The sequence below is a fragment of the Schistocerca americana genome, chromosome 8, assembly GCF_021461395.2.
Source record: "Schistocerca americana isolate TAMUIC-IGC-003095 chromosome 8, iqSchAmer2.1, whole genome shotgun sequence".
Taxonomy (NCBI): domain Eukaryota; kingdom Metazoa; phylum Arthropoda; class Insecta; order Orthoptera; family Acrididae; genus Schistocerca; species Schistocerca americana.
This window is the reverse complement of record NC_060126.1, coordinates 134,427,173-134,449,902: the sequence shown is the minus strand read 5'-3', so window position 1 is coordinate 134,449,902 and position 22,730 is coordinate 134,427,173. Positions and strand designations below refer to the sequence as shown.

The window sequence follows — 22,730 nt, the reverse complement described above, 5'->3', positions numbered from 1 at the left end:
TACAAGCTCATCACTGCGGTCGCACACCTGCTAATTCGATACAATCAATACGGCATTCTTCGAGAACTATGCGTGACAGAGATCTTCCTAATAACGTGACTAAGCAGAATATATAGAGTGCGTGTATTTTCCTCAAGATTCTTGTGTACATGGTGTATTTTCATAAGAAGTAGTTTGTTGAGAATTGGGGGTCAGCGAATTCGTGCACTCAAGTACTTGTGTGTGTGCGGTGCAGGTTCCTGAGCGTGAAGAAGTGGCTGCTGCGGAAGAAGCACCAGATCGAGCTGGCGCGCAAGCGCGGCTGGAAGGGCTACTGGGTGTGCCTGAAGGGCACCACGCTGCTCTTCTACCCGTGCGACTCGCGGGAGGGCCGCAGCGTCGAGGCGGCGCCCAAGCACCTCATCATTGTCGACGGCGCCATCATGCAGCCCATCCCGGAGCACCCCAAGCGCGACCACGTCTTCTGCCTCAGCACCGCCTTCGGCGACGCCTACCTCTTCCAGGTGGGTCTCGCTCTCTGCCGTGGGCGGACGTAGCCGCCGGTTCAGCAACCTTTGGTTTAACGTCCCACACGAGGTCGCGCAGGAGGCATCGAAGCATTGATGTTAATAGAAGATCGGTACTGTGAGTGTTACGCACGAGTTGTGAAACATGTGATACGGTTACCACAATATGTGGTAAAATCCCATTGTCAGGTGTTCTAAAACAAGGAAACATTTCAGTACATCGCAATACTACACGTATACACACTCATATAACATTATTAATATCGTCCTGCAGTGTAACATACCTTAAATTTTCTATCCCATTAGGCACTGACAAAAGTAATAACTCGACACTGAACAGGCATCGTCGAACATACAACTCTGGAGGCACGTACAAGTACTGTACTTTCCCGCAACGCATATGACAACCCCCTGCCGGCCGGTGTGGCCGTGCGGTTCTAGCCGCTACAGTCTGGAACCGCGTGACCGCTACGGTCGCAGGTTCGAATCTGCCTCGGGCATGGATGGGTGTGATCTAAGTTCTAGGGGACTGATGGCCTCTGAAGTTATGTCCCATAGTGCTCAGAGCCATTTGAATTTGACAACCCCCTCCTCCCCCCCTCCCCCGCCCCTATCGATCCAACTGTCTGTTATAAAATTTATTAAAGCTACACAGGGTGTTCGTAAATTCCCGCTAAAACCTTTTAAACTTGTAGAGGGGAGTAAGTAGATTATACACACATCAAAAAAGTTTTGCATCACCCCGGTTCCCAGAACTCCTGAAGATAGACGTTGACTGTGGATATTGTATCACAGACACAGTCCCTTTGACTGCTCAGAGAGGTCGCTAAACCCGCTCAAAGATGCAGACAATCATCCATGAGCAATGTCTGTTAGACGTAGGGGTTCCGACAGCCGATATCAGTTCCAGTCATTCCTCAATGAAGGAGGTACACGGCTCGTGTTGTCTGTAGTTCAACCATGCCTAGACGGTCAATACCGCGGTTCGATCCCGTCCGCATTGTTACTTTGTGCCAGGAAGGGCTCTCAACAAGGGAGGTGTCCATGCGTCTCGGAGTAAACCAAACGATGTTTCTCGGACATGGAGGAGATACACAGAGACAAGAACTGTCGATGACATGCCTCGCTCACGCCGCCCAAGGGCTACTAATGCAGTGGATGACCACAACCTACGGATTATGGCTCGGAGGAACCCTGACAGCAACGTCGCCATGTTGAATAATGCTTTTCGTGCAGCCACAGGACGTCGTGTTACGACTCAAACAGTGCACAATAGGCTGCATGGTGCGCAACTTCACTCCCGACGTCCATGGCGAGGTCCATCTTTGCAGCCACGACACCATGCAGCGCGATACACATTGGACCAACAACATGCCGAATGGACTGCTCAGGATTGGCATCACGTTCTCTTCACCGATGAGTCTCGAATATGCCTTCAACCAGACAATCGTCGGAGACGTGTTTGGAGGCAATCTGGTCAGGCTGAACGCCTTAGACACACTGTCCAGCGAGCGCAGGAGGTGGAGGTTCCCTGCTGTTTTGGAGTGGCATTATGAGGGGCCGGCATACACCGCTGGTGGTCATGGAAGGCACCGTAACGGCTGTACGATACGTGAATGCCATCCTCCGACCGATAGTGCAGCCATATCGGCAGCCTATTGGCGAGGCATTCGTCTTCACAGACGACAATTTGCGCCCTCATCGTGCACTTTTTCAGGATAACGACATCGCTCGACTAGAGTGGCCAGCATATTCTCCAGACATGAATCCTATCGAATACGCCTGGGATGGATTGAAAAGAGCTGTTTATGGACGACGTGACCCACCAACCACATTGAGGTATCTACGCCGAATCTCCGGTGAGGAGTGGGACAATGTGGACCAACAGTGCCTTGATGAACTCGGAGATAGTATGCCACAACGAATACAGGAATGTATCAATGCAGGAGGACTGAATTAGAGGTACCGGTGTGTACAACAAGCTGGACCACCACCTCTGAAGGTGTCGCTGTGGTACAACAAGTGGTTTTCATGAGCAATAAAAATGGCGGAAATGATGTTCATGTTGATCTCTATTACAATTTTCTGTACAGGTTCAAGGACTCTCGGAACCGAGGTGATGCAAAACTTATTAATCGGAGCCCATGTCCGGAACGTACTGTTTCCGTGCTACAACCATTTGAAAACACATTGCTAATGCGACCACTTTTACAGCTAACAGATTAGGCGTGGCCCAGTACATCTCTTATTTTACTGTTCTACTCATTAATAGGCAAAGAAACTGTTCATGTACTCAATGGCCTTCTCCATTTCGCGTGTGCTGCGTCTCCCTGGAGCACGCCAGCAGATGATGAAGATACCCTTTCTCGAAACCGCTGTGTAATTGTGGCGAAAAGGCTACGCGACAGAGTTCGACGTTGTGGTGAACGATCTAGAGAAAGGCAACAGAACAGCTCTTTCATAACAGTTAGCTTCGCCATTCAGAAAGATCATGTGGTGTCACCGCAAGACACCACACTTGCTAGGTGGTAGTTTTAAATCGGCCGCGGTCCATTAGTACATGTCAGACCCGCGTGTCGCCACTGTCAGTGATAGCAGACCGAGCGCCACCACACGGCAGGTCTCGAGAGACTTACTAGCACTCGCCCCAGTTGTACAGCCGACGCTGCTAGGAAAGGTTCACTGATAGGACCTGATTGACTATAGACAAGTTAAACAACTGAAATAAATCTAAACCAAACAAGTTCACTGCAGAAGAAGAACGAAGAATGTAAAATGACACAAGTTTTGTTTGTCCCTTGTATGTTGCAAGAAGGCTGCACTGTCCTAACACAGGGATCGTGTGACCTGAATATGTAGTTAGCTTAACATTTGCGGCATGCAACGGAGGAGTGCCCAGTTGTTTGTACGTGACGTTATTGATCAATGAAACTGCAGCTCCGGTATCGAGCTGGAATGGGATCACGTTGCCATTAATGTCCAAGTCTACAAAAAGTTTGTTGTCCTGCTGACGACAAGAACGACTGTCTCGTGCAACGTGAACAGACACTGGTACAGAATCACCTGCGACTTGACGTAATTTCCGTCGATGTGGACGCACACTTTTTGTGGGACGAACACAGTCACCGTTAAAGAGAGTGGCACTGGGCGGAGTGGAATGAACTACATGGATGTCCATGGGCGAAGGTTCACGAGCATGAGTATTCTTGGTTCGATTCCGGCGCGAAGCAAAGGGCCGGGCATGGTTTTTAGTGTCCGATCTGAGTTTTTTCTGGCAAACACTTTGAACATGTCCTTTTTTATTACAGAAAAAGCAAATAGCTAGGCGTGACGGGCAATTCTCAAGCGAATGTCTAGTACCACACCGCGGGCATGACTTTAGTACTGCATGTGCATGCTGGCGAGGGACACGTGGCTGCGCGGACGTGCGCGAGGGCTGTTTACAGTTCCGTGAAGCTCGCCCGGCGGGCCGGTTAATGTGACACACAGCTGGCGAAGTTGCAAATGATTCCTGAGCAAAGTCAAGTGTGTCTTGCCTATCCAATATGTCTATCACTTGTTGAAGGGAGGGATTGACGAGCTTCAAAATTTGCTCCCGTATACGAACATCAGAAACGTTCTGTGCAATTGCATCACGCACCATAGTATCTGAATAAGGGAGTCCACATTCACACTCAAAAGCACAATCCCTTGTAAGGCCTTGCAAAGTTGCAACCCCCTCCCGATTAGTCTGACCGGCCGTACGTTTTGTACGAAAGAACGTATACCTTTGTGCAACTACATTGACTGATTCTTTGAAATATGCATCTAATGCAGACAAAATTTCTTCGTAGGACAGAGTTGCTACGTCGCGTCGGGGAAATAATTTCACTATCACACGGTACGTTTGCACCCCTACACACGATAATAAATGAGGCTGCCGCTCGTTACCTTGAATTCTGTAGGCGGCGAGATGAAATCCAAATTGGCGTGACCACTCCGTCCAGGTTTCCATCGCCGCATCGAAGTGTCGAAACGGTGGTGCAACTGCATGTTGTGGGTGCAGTAGCGGTTGAGCGGCGGCTGCCGCATCGTTTTGCATCGCACGTTGACCCTGGACGAGCTGTCCAAGGGCATCCAATAACGCCTGAGTCTGCTGATTCTGCAAGCGATAAAATTCGGACAGTACATCTGGAGATTGTGGCGAAGCCATGACACAAGTAAATTAGTGCAATACGAACGCGAAATCCTCTTTTAAGCCTCGTCGCCAAAAATGTTGTGGACTGGCAAGACAGCCAATCCACAGTGACGGGTAACTGAAAGGCACGCGTTTAAACTCACGCAGGCTGGCGTGAGGTCTGAAACAGGATACGTAATGAATGCTATAAAGAAAAGTACGTAGCTGCTGAAATACTTAACTTTAATCCACAATTGGTGAACATTGGTCTTGTTACTGTACATGCTTCATTAGATACATAGCAAAGGATAAATGGCGCCTTGCTAGGTCATAGCAATTGACTTAGCTGAAGGCTATGCTAACTATCGTCTCGGCAATTGAGAGCGTAATTCTCAGTGAACCTTTCCTAGCAACGTCGGCTGTACAACTGGGGCGAGTGCTAGTAAGTCTCTCGAGACCTGCCGTGTGGTGGCGCTCGGTCTGCTATCACTGACAGTGACGACACGCGGGTCCGACATGTACTAATGGACCGCGGCCGATTTAAAACTACCACCTAGCAAGTGTGGTGTCTGGCGGTGACACCACAGATCACACCGGTGTATCCTGCAAACTTGTACTCAACCACGCTGCTCTGACACTCACAGACACATGGATGAGGCTCAGATTAGGTCAGAGAGGTGGGATGGACATTAAATAACCTCAACCAATCCGACATACCAATCTACCCTCTACAAGTCGTACTAGTTTACGATGGGACTTTACGAACATCCTATATGTCGAGCCCTGCCCACTCGTCGCGTACAGGGTCGCAAACGATGGGCGGCATGCAACATAAATCCGAGCCCTTGCTATACACAGTGTTCAAACAAGCAATGGATATGGATCACTACAGTCTGACATCGTAGCACTCTCTGCTAGGCTGTGTTAATACTCTGCGAATCCTGTCCACTAACGTACCGCCGAGGCTGGCAGTAGCGGCGTTTATATTCACTTCTTGCAGAGGTCTCTCCTGTCGTGGCGCGGTCCTAGTCAGTGGGTATTGACTGACGTCGCCTCACCGCCTTCTCTTCTCTTGCGTTCTTCTTGGTTCCGGCGCTTGTGATTACGTCAGAACACTATATGTCAAATCCTAAAAAATCATAGGTTTTATGATATCCAACTTATTCGAATTATCGGCGTTAGGTTTAACGTTCTCTGTTCGTTGTTCTATATGGATGTACACGTTGAAACGTGGGTATAGTATTGGATTTTATAATATTTTATGACCTAACACATAATATTTGTAGATTTCATGATAGTGTCGTCGAGGGGACTGTAACATGTGCATTGCAAGAAAGTTCTACCTTTGGTAGGTGAAAACGACTGCATTTACTTTACAGCTGTGTCTTGAGAGTATAACACTGCAACGAGATGTTCTACCAGAAGTTTTACATTTTACGATATATATTTTCTTTTGGGTTTTTACTTTTGACGTGCCTAATGGTTCAGAAGCTGAAAGTTATGTTATACTACAGATCGAGGTTAATATTTTTATATGGGTGTCAGCACGGGTAGTATTGCTATGAACTGACTGATTCCTTGTTTTATAGCACTTGATAATGGGATTTTACCACATGTTGTGGTAAAAATGTCACATGTTTAACAACTTTTGCATAAAATTCTGTGCCGACTTGTTGTACCATGACTTCACAACAGATGCTACTAGAATTACCATTTCACACAATACTTTGTATCAAATTCTTCAAATGAAGTAATTTCCCGCTTGATTGTAACTGTTTTGTTATGCTATTCCAATTTCGGTATACGTTCCATTGTCAATACCAAGATTCGATACCTTATTAAGGCATAGAAACAGGTTAAAAATAACGTTCTTGTAGGGCTGTGTCATCCCTGATGGTAAATAGAACAACAGCTGTTATCAACCATACGAGTAACATGATATGTAAATTTGTGTTAAACCGATCCGATTGTCCACAGGCACGAATTACTTATACGTGCATGCTCCTATCACCTCCCGCGTAAGTCAACGATCATGTGGAAACACCCTAATTGCACGTTGTCATTCCAGCTTACGAGTAAGTCACGAAAGTTATATGGCGTTTAACCTTCTTGCCCGAAGTCGTCTCCTGCACCATCACCTACCACCTTCAGCAACTGCTGCTAGGTGTACCTGCTCTCATTCTGCTTCAATTCGTTTGACAGCACAGGTCTTGAATCGTTTGTTTACATACATGAAAAGTTAGCGTAGAGGTAAAATAATAGACTTTGCCTTCAACTAAGTTAATAAATACTTTCTGAAGTGGCAAACTGCTCTGGAGCCCTGCAATAGGAATCTCATTCGAGCATTCAGTTACTCCTTATAATCACTGATTTATGATAAAGTAATACAGCATCATTTGAAGCGACGAAATGTATTCTAAGAGTATTGTAACTCAGAGTACGGACTTGCTGAGGTTCATATTCCTGCAGAACAGTCAGTATCCGAAGGATTTTTTATATCAGTGTAATGATAATAAGAATAATTTTTTCCTTTAGTCACTGATTGTAAGTACTACGGTGCAGGGGAAATAGAAAATTTATTTAGAGCAAAGCTCTCCAAACATAGCATCATGGTGACCCCTTTATAATTTACACAGTTTCACGAAGCATCCTTCCACTAATATTATAACAAATAACATTTTAAAGAAATATCAATTTTTGTTTTTCTAATTACAGTATAGATATACATTATATACCTTTTCACAGATACAAAACTTTTCAATACTATAATCAGTTCAATGAGACACATGGATTGGCGAGCTTTACAAATCTGTCTTATATTAGCTTGGATGTAGGACAAATTCAAACGCATTTCCTGATATAACTTTCGCAAACTTCCATGTTTATCTGGTTTTATTTCAGATAGAAAATGCATTTTTAACGCGAATATATTGTAGAAAATTACAACAAAAGATGAGTGCTCTTTTACTTAGGTGAGGGTAATCTTGTTGAACAGAAATCCAAAAATTGCGTAAATCTGATTCTTGGTACGTGAGTTTTAAAGAGCGGTTGTTAGTCAGGTCTACCAGTTCCTGCTCTCCACTAACTTGAAATTTACAAGTACTGGGAAGCGAGAAATAATTTCTTATCCAGTCATAACGGGTTTCTATCCAGTCTTGGGAAATTTCCATTCAATCTCTCTTTCAATTGCACTCAATGGTCATGAATGAATGGTTGTATTTTGTCACTAACTGCACATATTCATATAAAAAAGTTCTTATTGTTAACATGTTTCTACGCCGTAATACGAGGTGCATTCAAGTTCTAAGGCCTCCGATTTTTTTTCTAATTAACTATTCACCCGAAATCGATGAAACTGGCGTTACTTCTCGACGTAATCGCCCCGCAGACGTACACATTTTTCACAACACTGACGCCATGATTCCATGGCAGCGGCGAAGGCTTCTTTAGGAGTCTGTTTTGACCACTGGAAAATCGCTGAGGCAATAGCAGCACGGCTGGTGAATGTGCGGCCACGGAGAGTGTCTTTCATTGTTGGAAAAAGCCAAAAGTCACTAGGAGCCAGGTCAGGTGAGTAGGGAGCATGAGGAATCACTTCAAAGTTGTTATCACGAAGAAACTGTTGCGTAACGTTAGCTCGATGTGCGGGTGCGTCGTCTTCGTGAAACAGCACACACGCAGCCCTTCCCGGACGTTTTTGTTGCAGTGCAGGAAGGAATTTGTTCTTCAAAACATTTTCGTAGGATGCACCTGTTACCGTAGTGCCCTTTGGAACGCAATGGGTAAGGATTACGCCCTCGCTGTCCCAGAACATGGACACCATCATTTTTTCAGTACTGGCGGTTACCCGAAATTTTTTTGGTGGCGGTGAATCTGTGTGCTTCCATTGAGCTGACTGGCGCTTTGTTTCTAGATTGAAAAATGGCATCCACGTCTCATCCATTGTCACAACCGACGAAAAGAAAGTCCCATTCATGCGGTCGTTGCGCCTCAACATTGCTTGGCAACATGTCACACGGGCAGCCATGTGGTCGTCCATCAGCATTCGTGGCACCCACCTGGATGACACTTTTCGCATTTTCAGGTCGTCATGCAGGATTGTGTGCACAGAACCCACAGAAATTCCAACTTTGGAGGCGATCTGTTCCACAGTCATTCGGCGATCCCCCAAAACAATTCTCTCCACTTTCTCGATCATGTCGTCAGACCGGCTTGTGCGAGCCTGAGGTTGTTTCGGTTTGTTGTCACACTATGTTCTGCCTTCATTAAACTGTCGCACCCACGAACGCACTTTCGACACATCCATAACTCCATCACCACATGTCTCCTTCAACTGTCGATTAATTTCAATTGGTTTCACACCACGCAAATTCAGAAAACGAATGATTGCACGCTGTTCAAGTAAGGAAAACGCCGCCATTTTAAGTATTTAAAACAGTTCTCATTCTCGCCGCTGGCGGTAAAATTCCATCTGCCGTACGGTGCTGCCATCTCTGGGACGTGTTGACAATGAATGTGGCCTCATTTTAAAACAATGCTCATGTTTCTATCTCTTTCCAGTCCGGAGAAAAAAAATCGGAGGCCTTAGAACTTGAATGCACCTCGTATGACATAGAATATTACACTTGCTAATGGGTCATAATCTCAAATTTCATTAACGTTGTGATGACAGTGCCTAAGCAGAAAATGACGACATTTAAAGAATTTATGGAGGTATTACAAGACGATAAATGGACTTTATGAAGTTAGTTTATGATGATGGATCGTTTCCCGGCAGTGAAGCTTTCGTAACTAGTGGATGCTTGATACTTAGCGACGTGAAGAAGTATTTAGTGTGTGTTCAGTTAATCGCATTGCAACTAACACTTTTTAAACCTAAGTTTTCGTGTAAAAGTTCTCCTTTAGTTTAGTTATATTTTGGAAATCAGCACATTTTTAATCATTAAATTTCAAAGGATCGTAGAATAGCAAAACAACATTTACGACTTTAGTTCCTTAGTTGTTATTAGTCTTCGTGTGCAGTGCATGGCAATTTGTATTATGTATTACATAGTTGCAAGTTATTTTGAACCATCATCTAGTGTCATATTTGGATATCACCTCAACAGCTGACGGTCAGTACTTAATTAAAAGTATTTTATAGCTTCCTAAGTAGCTAATGAACTAAATACACGTAGAAGAATAAAAAATAAGACAGATGATTACTTAAGACCAACGATACTTAAGATAAAATAACGATAATAAATAAAAAAAATTGCCAGTAATATTGTTACTCTGTTATACCCGTAAAAAGTACGGGTAATGTGCTATTTTAAGGAGTGTTTTGATATGACGCCAAGTCTCCATTAGCTATGAGCTATCATTCTTAACTTATTCAAGGCTGTATGGTTAATCTTATTTTTAATTTAGTTTTCTTATATTTTACTGTCCTCCTTTACTTTCTTTTTAAACAGTAAATCTGATGATAACTGGCAATAGGCGAAACCTGTAATGATGACATTTGTGCCACCTGAGATCGAAATATAGAACAAAAAATTTCCGAATCACTTTGCAGCTTAGCTCTCGTTTCGCGTACACAAATAATTTCTAGAAATGAAAGAAGCAATCAGCAACAGAAAAAAATACTCACCCAAAAGAACTTATATTAATCACAATGCAGCCGAATATAGAACATATACAGTTCCTGTTATTCAGATGACTCCAATGATGTACCAATCAGATGACGAACAACAGCTGAATAATGTTCAAGTAAATTGCTCTTTGAAACTTCTTGACATACTAAAACTGTGTGCTGGACTGGAACTCAAATCTGAACACGTACGCTGCAGAATGAAAATCTATACTGAGCACGTGGAATTTGTTGGTGAATATTATACTTTGTTGGGTTGCAACAGAAATTCCGAAAGGGAAATGAATAATACTATTCTCTTTTGTATCCACTTATGAACGTTTTCGTACTACGCTCGCCGTTTCTTCTCTCTGTCAACTGCAAATGCGATTTTTTTTTTATTTCCCTTGAGCAAAAATAATTTTCACTCCCTTTACCCAGAGTTTTCGCTGAAGTTACAGCGTCATTAGTGTTTTTTAATATTTTCTTTCTACTAAACAACCAGAAATGCCCTTTACTATCTCTACATATACAAATTTGAGCTCTTCAGAAAGTATTCACAAACTTGGAAATAGACAAAAATTTTTTATGTATATGTTCCTCGCACATGCGGTACTTTTTGTGGTTTTCTGTGTTTTGCATTACACTTGTTTTCCTTTCATAGTTCGTTCTCTGCAGCCATAGATAGCCATGCAGGAATATACGATAATGTACGAATGGATATGTTATTATTAACATTATTGTGTGTGTGTGTGTGCGTGTGTGTGTGTGTGTTTTGGTCAGTGTCGTTTGACAGTTCTCTAAGGGCAGAGAATCAGAACCAAGTTCCGTTGCAAGGAGCCGTGTATTCGTTTATTATTTCTTTTCCTTCAACTTCGAATGTAGAATGACAGCTGTTACTTTCTAGAGCCCTTCTACGTTCTGTGTACCTAATATTGAAATGTCTGCTTGTCTGTCCAATATAAATTGAATTGCAGTCTTGTCGTGCCAGCTGGTAAATACGAGTTGTGTTGTGTTGGCCTGCGTTGGATACGCCTTGTTTTCTCAGAAGTGAGTTATTTGTTCTGTAGATTATTTTTAATCCTTGCATTTGCGTGGGATGCCTATCCTGTGGGCTGTTTTTTTTTTTGTTTTTTTTTTGTTTTTTTTTGCTATAAAAACTCTTTTCTGTTTTCAGAATTGTGTGTACATTTTTAAATACTCAAATTTATTTATATGCAGATATTAAAGGGCATTCTCTCGTTTTTGATAAAAAGAAAATAAAAACCCACTAATGATGCTGTAACTTCAGTGAGACATGTCTTGGAAAAATAAGGAAAGGCGGATCCCATAAAAAAACAAATTTAATTGTAAGCTAACACGGACACAAGACTTCAATCTGAAGCGATAACTTCTAGAACGCTAAGCAGGGCGACACAAATAGTGAAACACAGAAGCAAAGGTAATTTCGTGTGTGTTATAAGAAAATGGAACAGGACTGATACTGTTCATTTTATGTAATAACGACAAAAAACAGAGTCAGTAGCAATCTCGTTGTTCGCATATCATAGGGTTATGTAAGAGGAAGTACTGTTCCAGAAAAGGCTTAGTAACAGCCAGTTGGAATATCGCGTTCGCTTGTTCCACACTACTTTTTAGCCGGTATCTTGTTATTAAACTGTTTCATGTTACAATCACATGATAATAGCCAGAACGAACGCTCTGTTACTTACACTGTGTAGTCGTTTAAATATCGTTGCACAAAATAGTTGTAGTAATGCTGAGAATTGTCGTCCGACAAATTTGACATTTGCGTGCTCTCAGACAACCACTAACTCGGCTCATTGGAGCAGTAGTCCAATAGATCGGCGTTTTGAAACCGTACTTGTCGTAGACAGATATTATAATTCCCCCGGACACGTATCGCTTAGGAATCCGGCTAGACATCGGTTATCATCATAATGTGTATTCCCAGTTCTGATCACGTGCGCCAACTATGTACTCTGTTCTCTCGGGACAGAGCAGGCTTCTACATAGATTATAGCGCACTGTTATCAGACACGTCGTCATCACGTAATCGTTTTCCAGCGCAACACCGAAACGAGTGGTAATGAATGATTTAAAATTAAATACTAGGTATACATAATATTACAGATTGAGGTTATTTGGCAGGCTGGTATTAAGTCATTGCCGTGTAAAATTTGCGTTAAGTGCAAGGTTTTTGTGTTACTAAGTTTCACATTTCACCCGAATAATCAGTGAAACAAATTCAATTAAACCTGTTCTTTCTAGATTATCGTCAAAATATTTCTCGAGAGGAGCATACTATTTGTGAATACTGGGTTTTATGTTCTCCTTTTATTCTCTTTCATGCCGTTCTCCCCCATAACAACGAAACTGCAGTGTTGGAAATCAATCGTCGCAGTCGTTCACACAATCAAGATTTACGTTTGGCACTCCTTAGCAGTCTGGACCAAAATAAGGATCATCCATCTTGTTTAAGAGTTTATCTAGGCTATAATGAGGGATTCCAGTACTATCTATACTTTTGTTTTCCTTAATCGGAGTTGATGCGAATGTGCCACGACAGTATTCTCTTGTATATACCTCGCCTTTTTGGTACAAATTACGGATTGTAGTTAATTCTTTATTCTTTGCTCTGAATCTTCCGTCGGTTCTTGGTAGAACTATAATAAATGAAAAGCACTAGTTTGTTTTTGTCTGCAGTATTACTTTTATTGTGTTCACCGGTTTTCGCCTTACAAGACCATCTTTTACTGACTTCTCACCAAAGAAGTTACGAAGTTTTTAAACAACATTCGAAGAGATGTTAGACGTCTAGATTGAAGCAGAAACGTACAGTAAATAAGATCTTTTACAATGTGGTGGTAAAGCAACGTAAAATGTAAAACATTCAACAGTAAATAAATAAAAATGGAGTAAATGGGAAAAACTTTGACACAAAACAGGAACAGCAAGCCTACATAACAGTTTATATTAGTAAACAAGACTAATAAAATAAAATAAATTTAGTACTAACAAGGCTGGTCCAGGAGTGATACACCAACCAATTCAAAGTAGAAAGACTTATCAGTGTAACTACAGAATATATAAGGAACTTAAGCAATAAGATAAACCGAAATGAATAAATGCAGGGAAATGGAGTAGTGTGAGGGAACGTACAGTAAATGCAATCTTTGAGAGTGTGGTGGTACTGCATTTTAAAAGGTAAAAATGGCTGAACAGCTCACAAATATAAAAGGTGCAAACAGGAAAAACATTAAAATTATTCTCAAAACTGTAACTACGTAATAGTTTGCATTGAATAAATTAACCAAGTAAAATAAAAACAATACTTGGTGAGACAACTACAAGAGGTATTAAACAAGGAAAGTAATACAAGTAGCTTACACTACAGATCTAATTCTAAATGACCAGACACAGCTCAACACTTCCTCTCTTCTAAACTTCACATGATCCTCTCTGTTTTTTATTACTTCCACACTGTCTGTTCATACATATTACCATTTCCCTGTATTCATTAAGTTCTTTTAGTTAACTGAAATTGTCTATGTAATCCATTTAGACTGTTAAGGCTTTCTTTTAACTGGTTCTTGTATTCTGTTGTTACATTGATAATTCTTTCTTCTTTTAATGGGTTGGTGTATCACTCTCCATGTTGTATACTTCCTGAAGTAGCGTTGTCAGTACTAATTTTATTTTATTGGTTTTATTTACTAATATAAACTGTTATCTAAGCTTGCTGTTCCTGTTTCGTGTCAAAGTTTTTCCTATTTGCTCCGTTTCTATTTATTACTGTTCACTTTTTTACATTTAACATTGCTTTACCAACATATTTTCAAAGAATTTATTTACTGTACATTCCTGCTTCAATCTAGACGTGAAACTTCTCTTCCAATGTTGTTCACAGGCATTGTAACTTCTTTGGTGACAATACTCAGCAAAAGTTTGAAGATGGGCTTGTAAGCCGAAAACTGGTTAACACAATAATAGCGACACTGTACAACAAAAGCAAATTAGCGCTTTTCATTTGTTAAAATGTACGTAAAATACTAAATAATTTTAAAAAAGTAGTTTACGACATCGTAATCTCTACTTCTGCAAGAGAGAGAGAGAGAGAGAGAGAGCAGCTTTTCCCCATCTATTTGTTAGCTGCGCATTGTATGCATGATTTAAACTACTTTTTACTGTCCGCTGTTTGTCACCGATATTGTTATATCTGTCCATTTATGGGCTACGCATTTCCAGCGATGGGTGCTCATGTACTGGCTCTGCACACATTAAATTTCATAGAGCTATAAAAATAACAAATCTAATATTACAGTAATATTTTTGCATTAATATCTCTGATTCGGATAGCTGTTGGGCATTGTCAGTGCTTGGAATTAATGCGTAATTCTCCCACGTATGTTACGCCATAAACGCTGAACATATCTTTGAGTACACATTTGTGACTGTGTGTACCGCGTTGTTAGCATTCGTTCGGGTTCCACAGTATAGTGCAGTCCTGTATATCCGTACAATCTCGGCTCCCGCAATGTATCTTCCCTGCACAAAAGAAATAAAAGGTCACTTTTTCGAAACCCCGTCGTTTTCTTCCATTGCGTCGCAGAGATTTGAAATTTGGCTCTAATGTGCCTACAAATTTCATCTGTAATGATACAAAACCGTGGCGCGATGCTTCATACAGCAAGGTGTCGACACATGCGAAAAAAAGGCCTGAGTTCAGAAGTTCATGAGAGATGTAGGGGTCATATTGGCACCAAATTTGACGACAGTTCTGCCCAACACCATCGTGCACACTTCACCCTGTGGGAAAGCCGTCACATCCACACATCTCCTCAACGCACATCTCACCCCTACTATTGACACCTATGCAACTGATATCCGAACCCACGACGCCCAGCGTTGAAAACACGTAGTTTTCTTATAGATGGTCGAGGAAAACATTTTAGGCACACCGCCGCTGAGAATCGACAAAAAATGGCTCTGAGCACTATGGGACTTTACTTCTAAGGTCATCAGTCCCCTAGAACTTAGAACTACTTAAACCTAACTAACCTAAGGACATCACACACATCCATGCCCGAGGCAGGATTCGAACCTGCGACCGTAGCGGGCGCGCGGTTCCAGACTGTAGCGCCTGGAACCGCTCGGCCACCCTGGCCGGCTGAGAATCGATACGAAAAGATCTCAGGAGGTGGCATAAATGGGACCAATGAAACCACCCCTTCTACTGGGCGAACATTTCTCGATCAAAAACGACAGTGTACAGTGGGATGTGCAAGAGAAAGACGTTCTTGACAACATTTGATCCTCTGATAGCCCCCAGATAATTCAATCCTTCCTAAGACCATCGTGGGGCCCAATCCCATTGAACACTATCTGTCCACTTTGGAGTGTAGCACGGCAACATTTTTGCAGCCACTAGAGACCGTTCAATACCATTCGACGAAATTCGAGCATGATCAGAACTAATAAAAGCTGTTAATGCTTTTTCAACCGTCCTGCTTCTTTCGCTCCCCCTGTGGCGAGATCACAAGGGTTGTGGCGGGGACCTTGACATGCACACAAATAAGACGGCAAAGGGTACCTTTAAGGTGCCCCTCCCCCCCCCCCCTACGCCCTCCCCCCCCTCCCCCTCTCCCCCCTCCCCCTCTCCCCCCCCCCCCCCCCCCCCTCTCACAGTTCGTTGAGCGCTTTAAAAATGTACCTGTGCAGAGACAATCCTTGGCCGATTCCTAGGTTCCTGCGGGCAGGCAACCTCTTCACACCCTCCAACCGAGTGGCACTACACAGCAACTCTAGCACCTGCTTACGTATATGCAGACTCAGCGCTCTGCTTAGCACGAAGACCATGCTCTATCTAGTAATGACTGAAACATTTTCTCCTTGATTTGGCACGTGAAACAAGTCTAGAGACCTGTAACAGAGTACCGGGAAGACAACAGCACTTAAAAGCGTCTTGTGAACAAATGGCACTTAGAATGTCTGACATTTCCACTCTTCAAATAAATACCTGCACTTAACGTTGTAGAGCTATACAAAAATGAATAAGCGATAAGATCGATTGTGGGGAAGACAAAATGCGGACAGATCTACCAGAAGAGTTCTGGGACAATGTTTGCACCTATGCAGGTGACTGACTCCATAATTCTCATGCTAACCATTCTTGAGTAGTGCGCGAGTATTTGGGATGCCGAACAGGATCAATTAAAGGAAGTTGTGATGCTAAATGCGTTACCATTGTGTTCGGTCTGAAGGATAATGCATTCTGTGGGCTTACAATGTTATGTCTGTAGGGAAGATCTTTTCGGCAAACAACGTTGAGGAAACGTAGAGAACCAATATTTGTTGCCATCTACAGTACGACTTTCCTGACTCTGGTGTTCACATTAGATCATAAGGAAAAAACAAGGGAGACAAGAGGTCGACCAGAGGCATACAGCCAATTACACTGCCCGACAAAATAAGTGAATCACTCAAAAGAGGTGATCAGATGTCTAATTTCGTACAAGTACACATCGTCAGTGTGCATGTTAATGATCAGGGTTGCAATTCTCTGTACAGATAGCGCGATAACCATAGTCCATTAGTGTTCTCCGTGTTTAATGTTGTTACGAGGCTTGGTAATGTGTATAAAGAGCGTGAATTATGTGAGACAGTGTTATTAGCACCTGAGTGTTTGAAAGGGGTGTCCTTCTGGGTCTCCATATGACCAGCTGGTCGAAACGTGCGATGTCCAGATTTGTGCGCCATTCGCCTATTACAGCGACCCGATGATGGACTACTGGGCACACGATGGCAGGTATACACTACACGGTTCTGGTCGATCTTTTCTGACATCACAAGGGAGGATAGCCATATAGTGCACCACACACATCGTATTCCTTCACACATGTGCCTGCAACCAGAGAGCAAGTAATGGACTCCTTGGAGCACTTATTGATGAAACCACTCATGATGGTATCAGTAACACTCGTAACTCATATCGGTGGTCTCACAAAATGTCAAATACCTTTGTGGAGATATTTTTAATGTATTTGTTGATATGATAGACAGTCAGCTGATTAGGCGCGAAATGGAATTCGATGAACTTTTTCACACGTGTGTTGGACAGTGTCTCTAAAAAGCGCGTAGATCGCGTCACTTCGCTCTTTTCCGTTCTGAATGCACAGTGGGCACGTAAAAATGCCTCGAAAATAGGATCTCCTACCAAGTATAAGGGCCTAGTGAGAGATTTAGCCTGATTTCACGCAGGCCAGATGTCTTAATTGTCATGAATTTCCTTCTTAGTGACATTTTTCGGCCGCATACTGCAGGGGCAATGAAGCGTTTTCGATGGGAAGTGCTTGATCACCTATCTTACAGCCTACACTTGACTCTCTTTGAGTTCCATCTCTGCTCACATGAACTGCTCACATACCTTACCCATTTAGGCTTTTGCCTAAGGGGATAGTTTGAAAGGTAGTTCCACGGCTATGAAGACATTTGGCACAGACTACATGCTACAGACCAGCATATTGAATTAGCGGAAAGCGCAGGCGGCTACCTTTCATGTCGAGGTATTTGAAAGCTGGTACAGTGCTACGACAAATCCCGAAGTCGGAACGGCGACTATGTAGAGAAGTAGCTGGAAGGCTTATCTAGGTAGATACAGCTGTTGCAAATAAAACAAGTTTTGATTTTCATAGTGGTTTCCATTTCGCGACCTTACTTTCTGAATATCCGCCGTACACTTTATTGAAAATGAGCTTGCAGCACTGCTGAAAGAGATTCCTTGTGTATTCTCCCAGCATGATGAGGCCTCTGTACATTCTAGTCGTTAGGTGACACATTATCTAAAGCTAACATTCCTCGGAAGATGGATCAGCACAAATGATCACGCCTCTTGTCCGCCAAGATTTCCATACCTTACCCATTTAGGCTTTTGCCTAAGGGGATAGTTTGAAAGGTAGTTCCACAAAGAAAAAGTAAACGAAAGAGATGACTCCCAGCATTTTCAGTGTGCAGCGGAGTGTGCGCTGACCTGGAATTTCCGGACCGAAACTCGAACCTGGGACCTTTGCTTTTCGGGGGCAAGTGCTGTACTGACTGGGCTATCCAGGCACGACTCACGGCCTGCCCTCTTAGCTTTACTCCCGCCAGTGCCTCAAGAAGACTTGATCGCTCCAATTACGAATAGTGATACATAAAAGAATGCCGAGACGAACATAGAATAGCTACAATTGGAAAGTACACTGGATTCGGAGGTGGAATTTAACTCTAAACTTAACCACTTGCGTTTGCTTAATACCTGACGTGAATATTTGTTTAGGTGACATTCTAACAACTGTATCTCTGTAATTAATAAAAACTGAACAGAGGCTACGCACACTGTTTTATTGAAATAAGCCTGTACTACCACCTTCTGAAATACTTACCGTTCCTCTTGAAGCACACTGTATACAATTGCCTGTCACTGCTTGTGTACCTCTTGCTACTTCAACGACATCCATTTTGCCCCAAATTATTAGGCAATTCGTGACAATATACCTTTAAAAACTTCGTTTCACAACGTAGTCAAGCTATTTCTCTACCGTTCCACTCTCCAACAGCGCGAGAAAAACGGACATTTAAGTCTTTTCGTGGGCGCTCTGATTTCTCTAATTTCTCTTATTGTACTATGATGATCATTTCTCCCTATGTAGGTGGGCGCTATCAAAATATTTTCACACTCTGAGGAGAAAGTTGGAGATGGAAATGTCATGAGAAGATCCTGCCGCAATGAAAAACGCCTATGATTCAGTGATTGCCACTCCAATCCGTGGTACTCTCGACCCTATTTCGCTATAAGACAAAACAAAGTGCCGTTCTTTGAACTTTTTCGATGCCCGCCGCCTGTGCGATACGGATCCCACACCTTACAGCAGTACTCCACAAGAGGGCGGACAAGCGTAGCGAAAAATCCTCTTTAGTAGCCCTGTTACATTTTGTGAGTGTTCTGCCAATAAATCGCAGTCTCTGGTTTGCTTTTCCCCAACATGATCTGTGTGATTATTCCCATTTCAGTTATTCGTAATTGTAATACTTAAGTAATTAACTGAATTTCTGTGATTTACCGAGCAACCGAAATTTGCGGATTCCTTTTAGTACTCATGTGAATGGCTTCACACTTTTCATTATTTAGAGTCAATCGCCACTTTTCGCACCGTACGGATATCCTGTCTAAATCATTCTGCAGTTCCTTTTGATCGTCCCATAATTTTACTAAATGGTAAATAATATATAAATATATTTATTAAGGTTGTGGCCTTGGTTTATGCTTGAGGTACCAAAAGCACAGTACTCCGTAAAAACCACAGAACCGAGCCATACGAGTATCTGGCCGAGGCTTTACTGAAGATATTGGAGAAGCAAATCGGCGAGATGTTGCTGAGGATGTGGTCGTCCGCCACTCTGTAAAGTCCTGAAAGAGACTCTCCTGAGCCCCCCCCCCCCTTTCCCCGCTCGCTCCCTCTGCCCTCCCCACTTCTCCGCGCCCCTTCGCAGCAGCATCAGCAGAAATCCGTCCCCCATCCACCACTTCGCCTCACAAGTAACGGCGAAAACGAATTTAAACGCGGAAAGTGGAAATGCTTAACTCGCGAAAGCCTGCCGTAAGAGATTTTTTTTCCGATGCCATAAAGGCTGAAAGACGGAGGCCAGGAGTCGCATCCAGCAGCACCATGGATGGCTGCCATCTGCAGGACCGCGAGCTCTTACAATGTCGCAAACGGCTACGTTGTGCTCCGCCAAGTCTTTTCAGCTTTGCGGTTGGCGATGTCTGCAGACCTCTTGCTGGGAGAGAGTCGCTAATTCCATTACCTGCAGAGTACTGCTCTCCGAGGTCTTGCCCTGGAGAACCATTTTTGCGGGCTGATCACGACCGTGCACTCGCTACAGAATATCTAATTTTCCCTGTACCTGATTCAGCGCCCGCAGTTCAGACCACCGATGCAGTATCTGTTTCTAACATTCGTTCTCCGTGTCCAGTTTCGACTATGGACGAAGATTCCAAATGAATGGGACAAACAAAAAGTAGGCCTGCTACTATAGTAATACGTTTTAGAAATCCACATAGAGGCTGAAAGGTTAATTCTCACAGTTTAGGTTAGCAACAGTGAAACAGTGAAAACTGGTCGTTGTCGTTCATCACTGACATTACCACTCTAAACGCAAAATTGTGGCATCGCAAAGCGCAATTTCGTGGAATACGCAGAAACATCATCAATAACGTTGTTCACAAACATTTTGGGAGCAAATTTGGTAAAATGGTGCCACACCGTCACAACAATGCCAGATTGGCAAAGAAATTAGACGAGAGAGGATGCGTATTCAAGAAGAATCCCACAGGACTGCCATACGTCAAGAATGAAGTGGTGGGAAACATTCATACGATCTGCGAAGGAAGCCCCAGAAAATCCAAGCGACGTGCCAGAAGAGAAATGAAGATGTCGCAGTCAACAGTGTGGCGTGTGTTGCGAAAGCGTCTGCAGTTAAAGGCAGACCATAAACCAGCCAATAAACCAAAATGAAGGCAATTATGCTTTCCAAGCACGGATGGAGATGGATGGTTTTGCAGAGAGACTTGTGCTCTCTGACTAAGCCACATTTCACTTATGTGGCAAAATGAATAAGCATAATTTGACAGTATAGGGTGCACAAAACCCACATGTCCCTCTGGAACATGAACGTGATTCCCCGAAAACTAAACGTTGTCGGTGCCTCAATAGACAGAAGAGGTACTCGACTTCATTTTGGAGCAGGACAGAGCCCTGCCAGATTGTGATAAACTAATACGTTGACACCTCAGCGAACATCTTACATAGTGCTGGATCGAATGATCTGCCTTCCATGTTGTATCTCCCTCACCTCCTACCCCCATCTGACCTTATTCGAAACAAATGTTTTTTTTTCTTTTCGGGATGTGTGAAGGACGTTTCTACATGGCTTACACCAGGTAAGGCACCAGATAGTCGGCACAGTTAACACTACTGATCCGGCTGCTTTCCAACGTGTTGGCAGGACACAGCAGACAGACATCTGGTGTGTCACAATTGGAGCCCACATCGAACATCTGTAAATGTCAATAGAAACAGAGAGAGTTCATGTTTCAGTCTATAATTTCTGAAGTAAAGCCATTGGTGTAATGACAGGAATACTTTCTTTTTGTCCCATTAATTTTGAATCACATTATATCACGAATAAAATTGATTTATTCACTTCAGGTGGAACAGGAAAAAGAAAAAAAGTCTATTTCGTGTCCTTTTGTGATTGCTTGTTTGAACTACACTGACGAGACTAGACATTATGACCACTATTCACAGCAAGATTGAATGCCACCAGATAGCGTTGCAGGCACGTGACGTGGCACGGAAAGTACGAGGGTTGTCCGGAAATGGACACCACAGTGAAAGCCGGTGAATCTTTGTACAGATATGTTGGGTACTGTCTCTAGTATGACCGTCGATCCCATCAAGACAGTCTTTTCAGTTGTGAGTGTACTGTGAGAGAGTAAAGGTGCCTAGAATAACGATGTCTCCCGCCAAGTAGGAGGGCCTGCTGAGAGGCTTCGCCTTAATGCATGCAGCCCACCTCACACAACTGCCACGCACTTCCTTCTTCATGTCAACTATCAGCCGCACTACACAGGGGCAGTGAAGACGCTCCTGCAGCCTTTTCGATGGGAAGTGTTCGATCACCTTGAGAGGCACCCACATGCCTTGCTCATACTGTGGCATCAAGCAGTCAGGCCTGCAAGATGAGTGGTCTGCCAAGAGAGTGGATTCATTCTTATTTATCGAGTAACATGAACTCTAGAACTCACACTTAAGTTACAAGTTATCCTCCTATATGATTAATACGCAACGGAAATACGCATCTGACTATCAGTAATTTACAGAACTCTGACTGTACACTACGCACTGGCAATACCACATTTTCTTTTTGTCTTTTATTTAATGGCTTTTGTCAACACGTGGCCACCGCACTGAATTTGAATGGCGCACACACTACACATTCGGGACATTATGACAACATACAATTCGATGGAAAAGTCCACCAATATTTTTCTTTTCACTATCTTATTTATTCCGATAAATTCTCTAACCTAAACACACAAATTCTACAACAATAACACATGAGAAATTCCGCCCAGTGGGCATGGCTTTACAATGGTGAATCTCTATATTATGGTCTCGTAATTACTTTTAACGCTACAGTGCACTTTCTGGATAGGATGGTGGATCTTTTATTATACCTCACGCTTCGACCCTCACAATCATCATCACTAAACTTTCCTCCAGACCGAGCAGTACCGAAGGAACAAGCATAACCCACTAATCTTTTGAAACTACCTCGCTACTCTCCCATGCAAACCGCACATACCCAAATTACATGACATACACCACACTACAACATGAAATACTACTCAGAGAAT

General features: G+C 43.0%; 1 protein-coding gene across 1 annotated transcript in view; it reads left to right on the top strand.

Annotated features, from left to right (window-relative positions):
* The window catches only part of LOC124544796 (protein still life, isoforms C/SIF type 2-like), a 600,560-nt gene that overhangs the window by 346,792 nt on the left and 231,038 nt on the right, over positions 1–22,730 (top strand). The window contains exon 2 of the mRNA XM_047123478.1: positions 236–503. Coding sequence (XP_046979434.1) covers positions 236–503 — 268 coding nt within the window. The remainder of the gene's footprint in view (positions 1–235; positions 504–22,730) is intronic.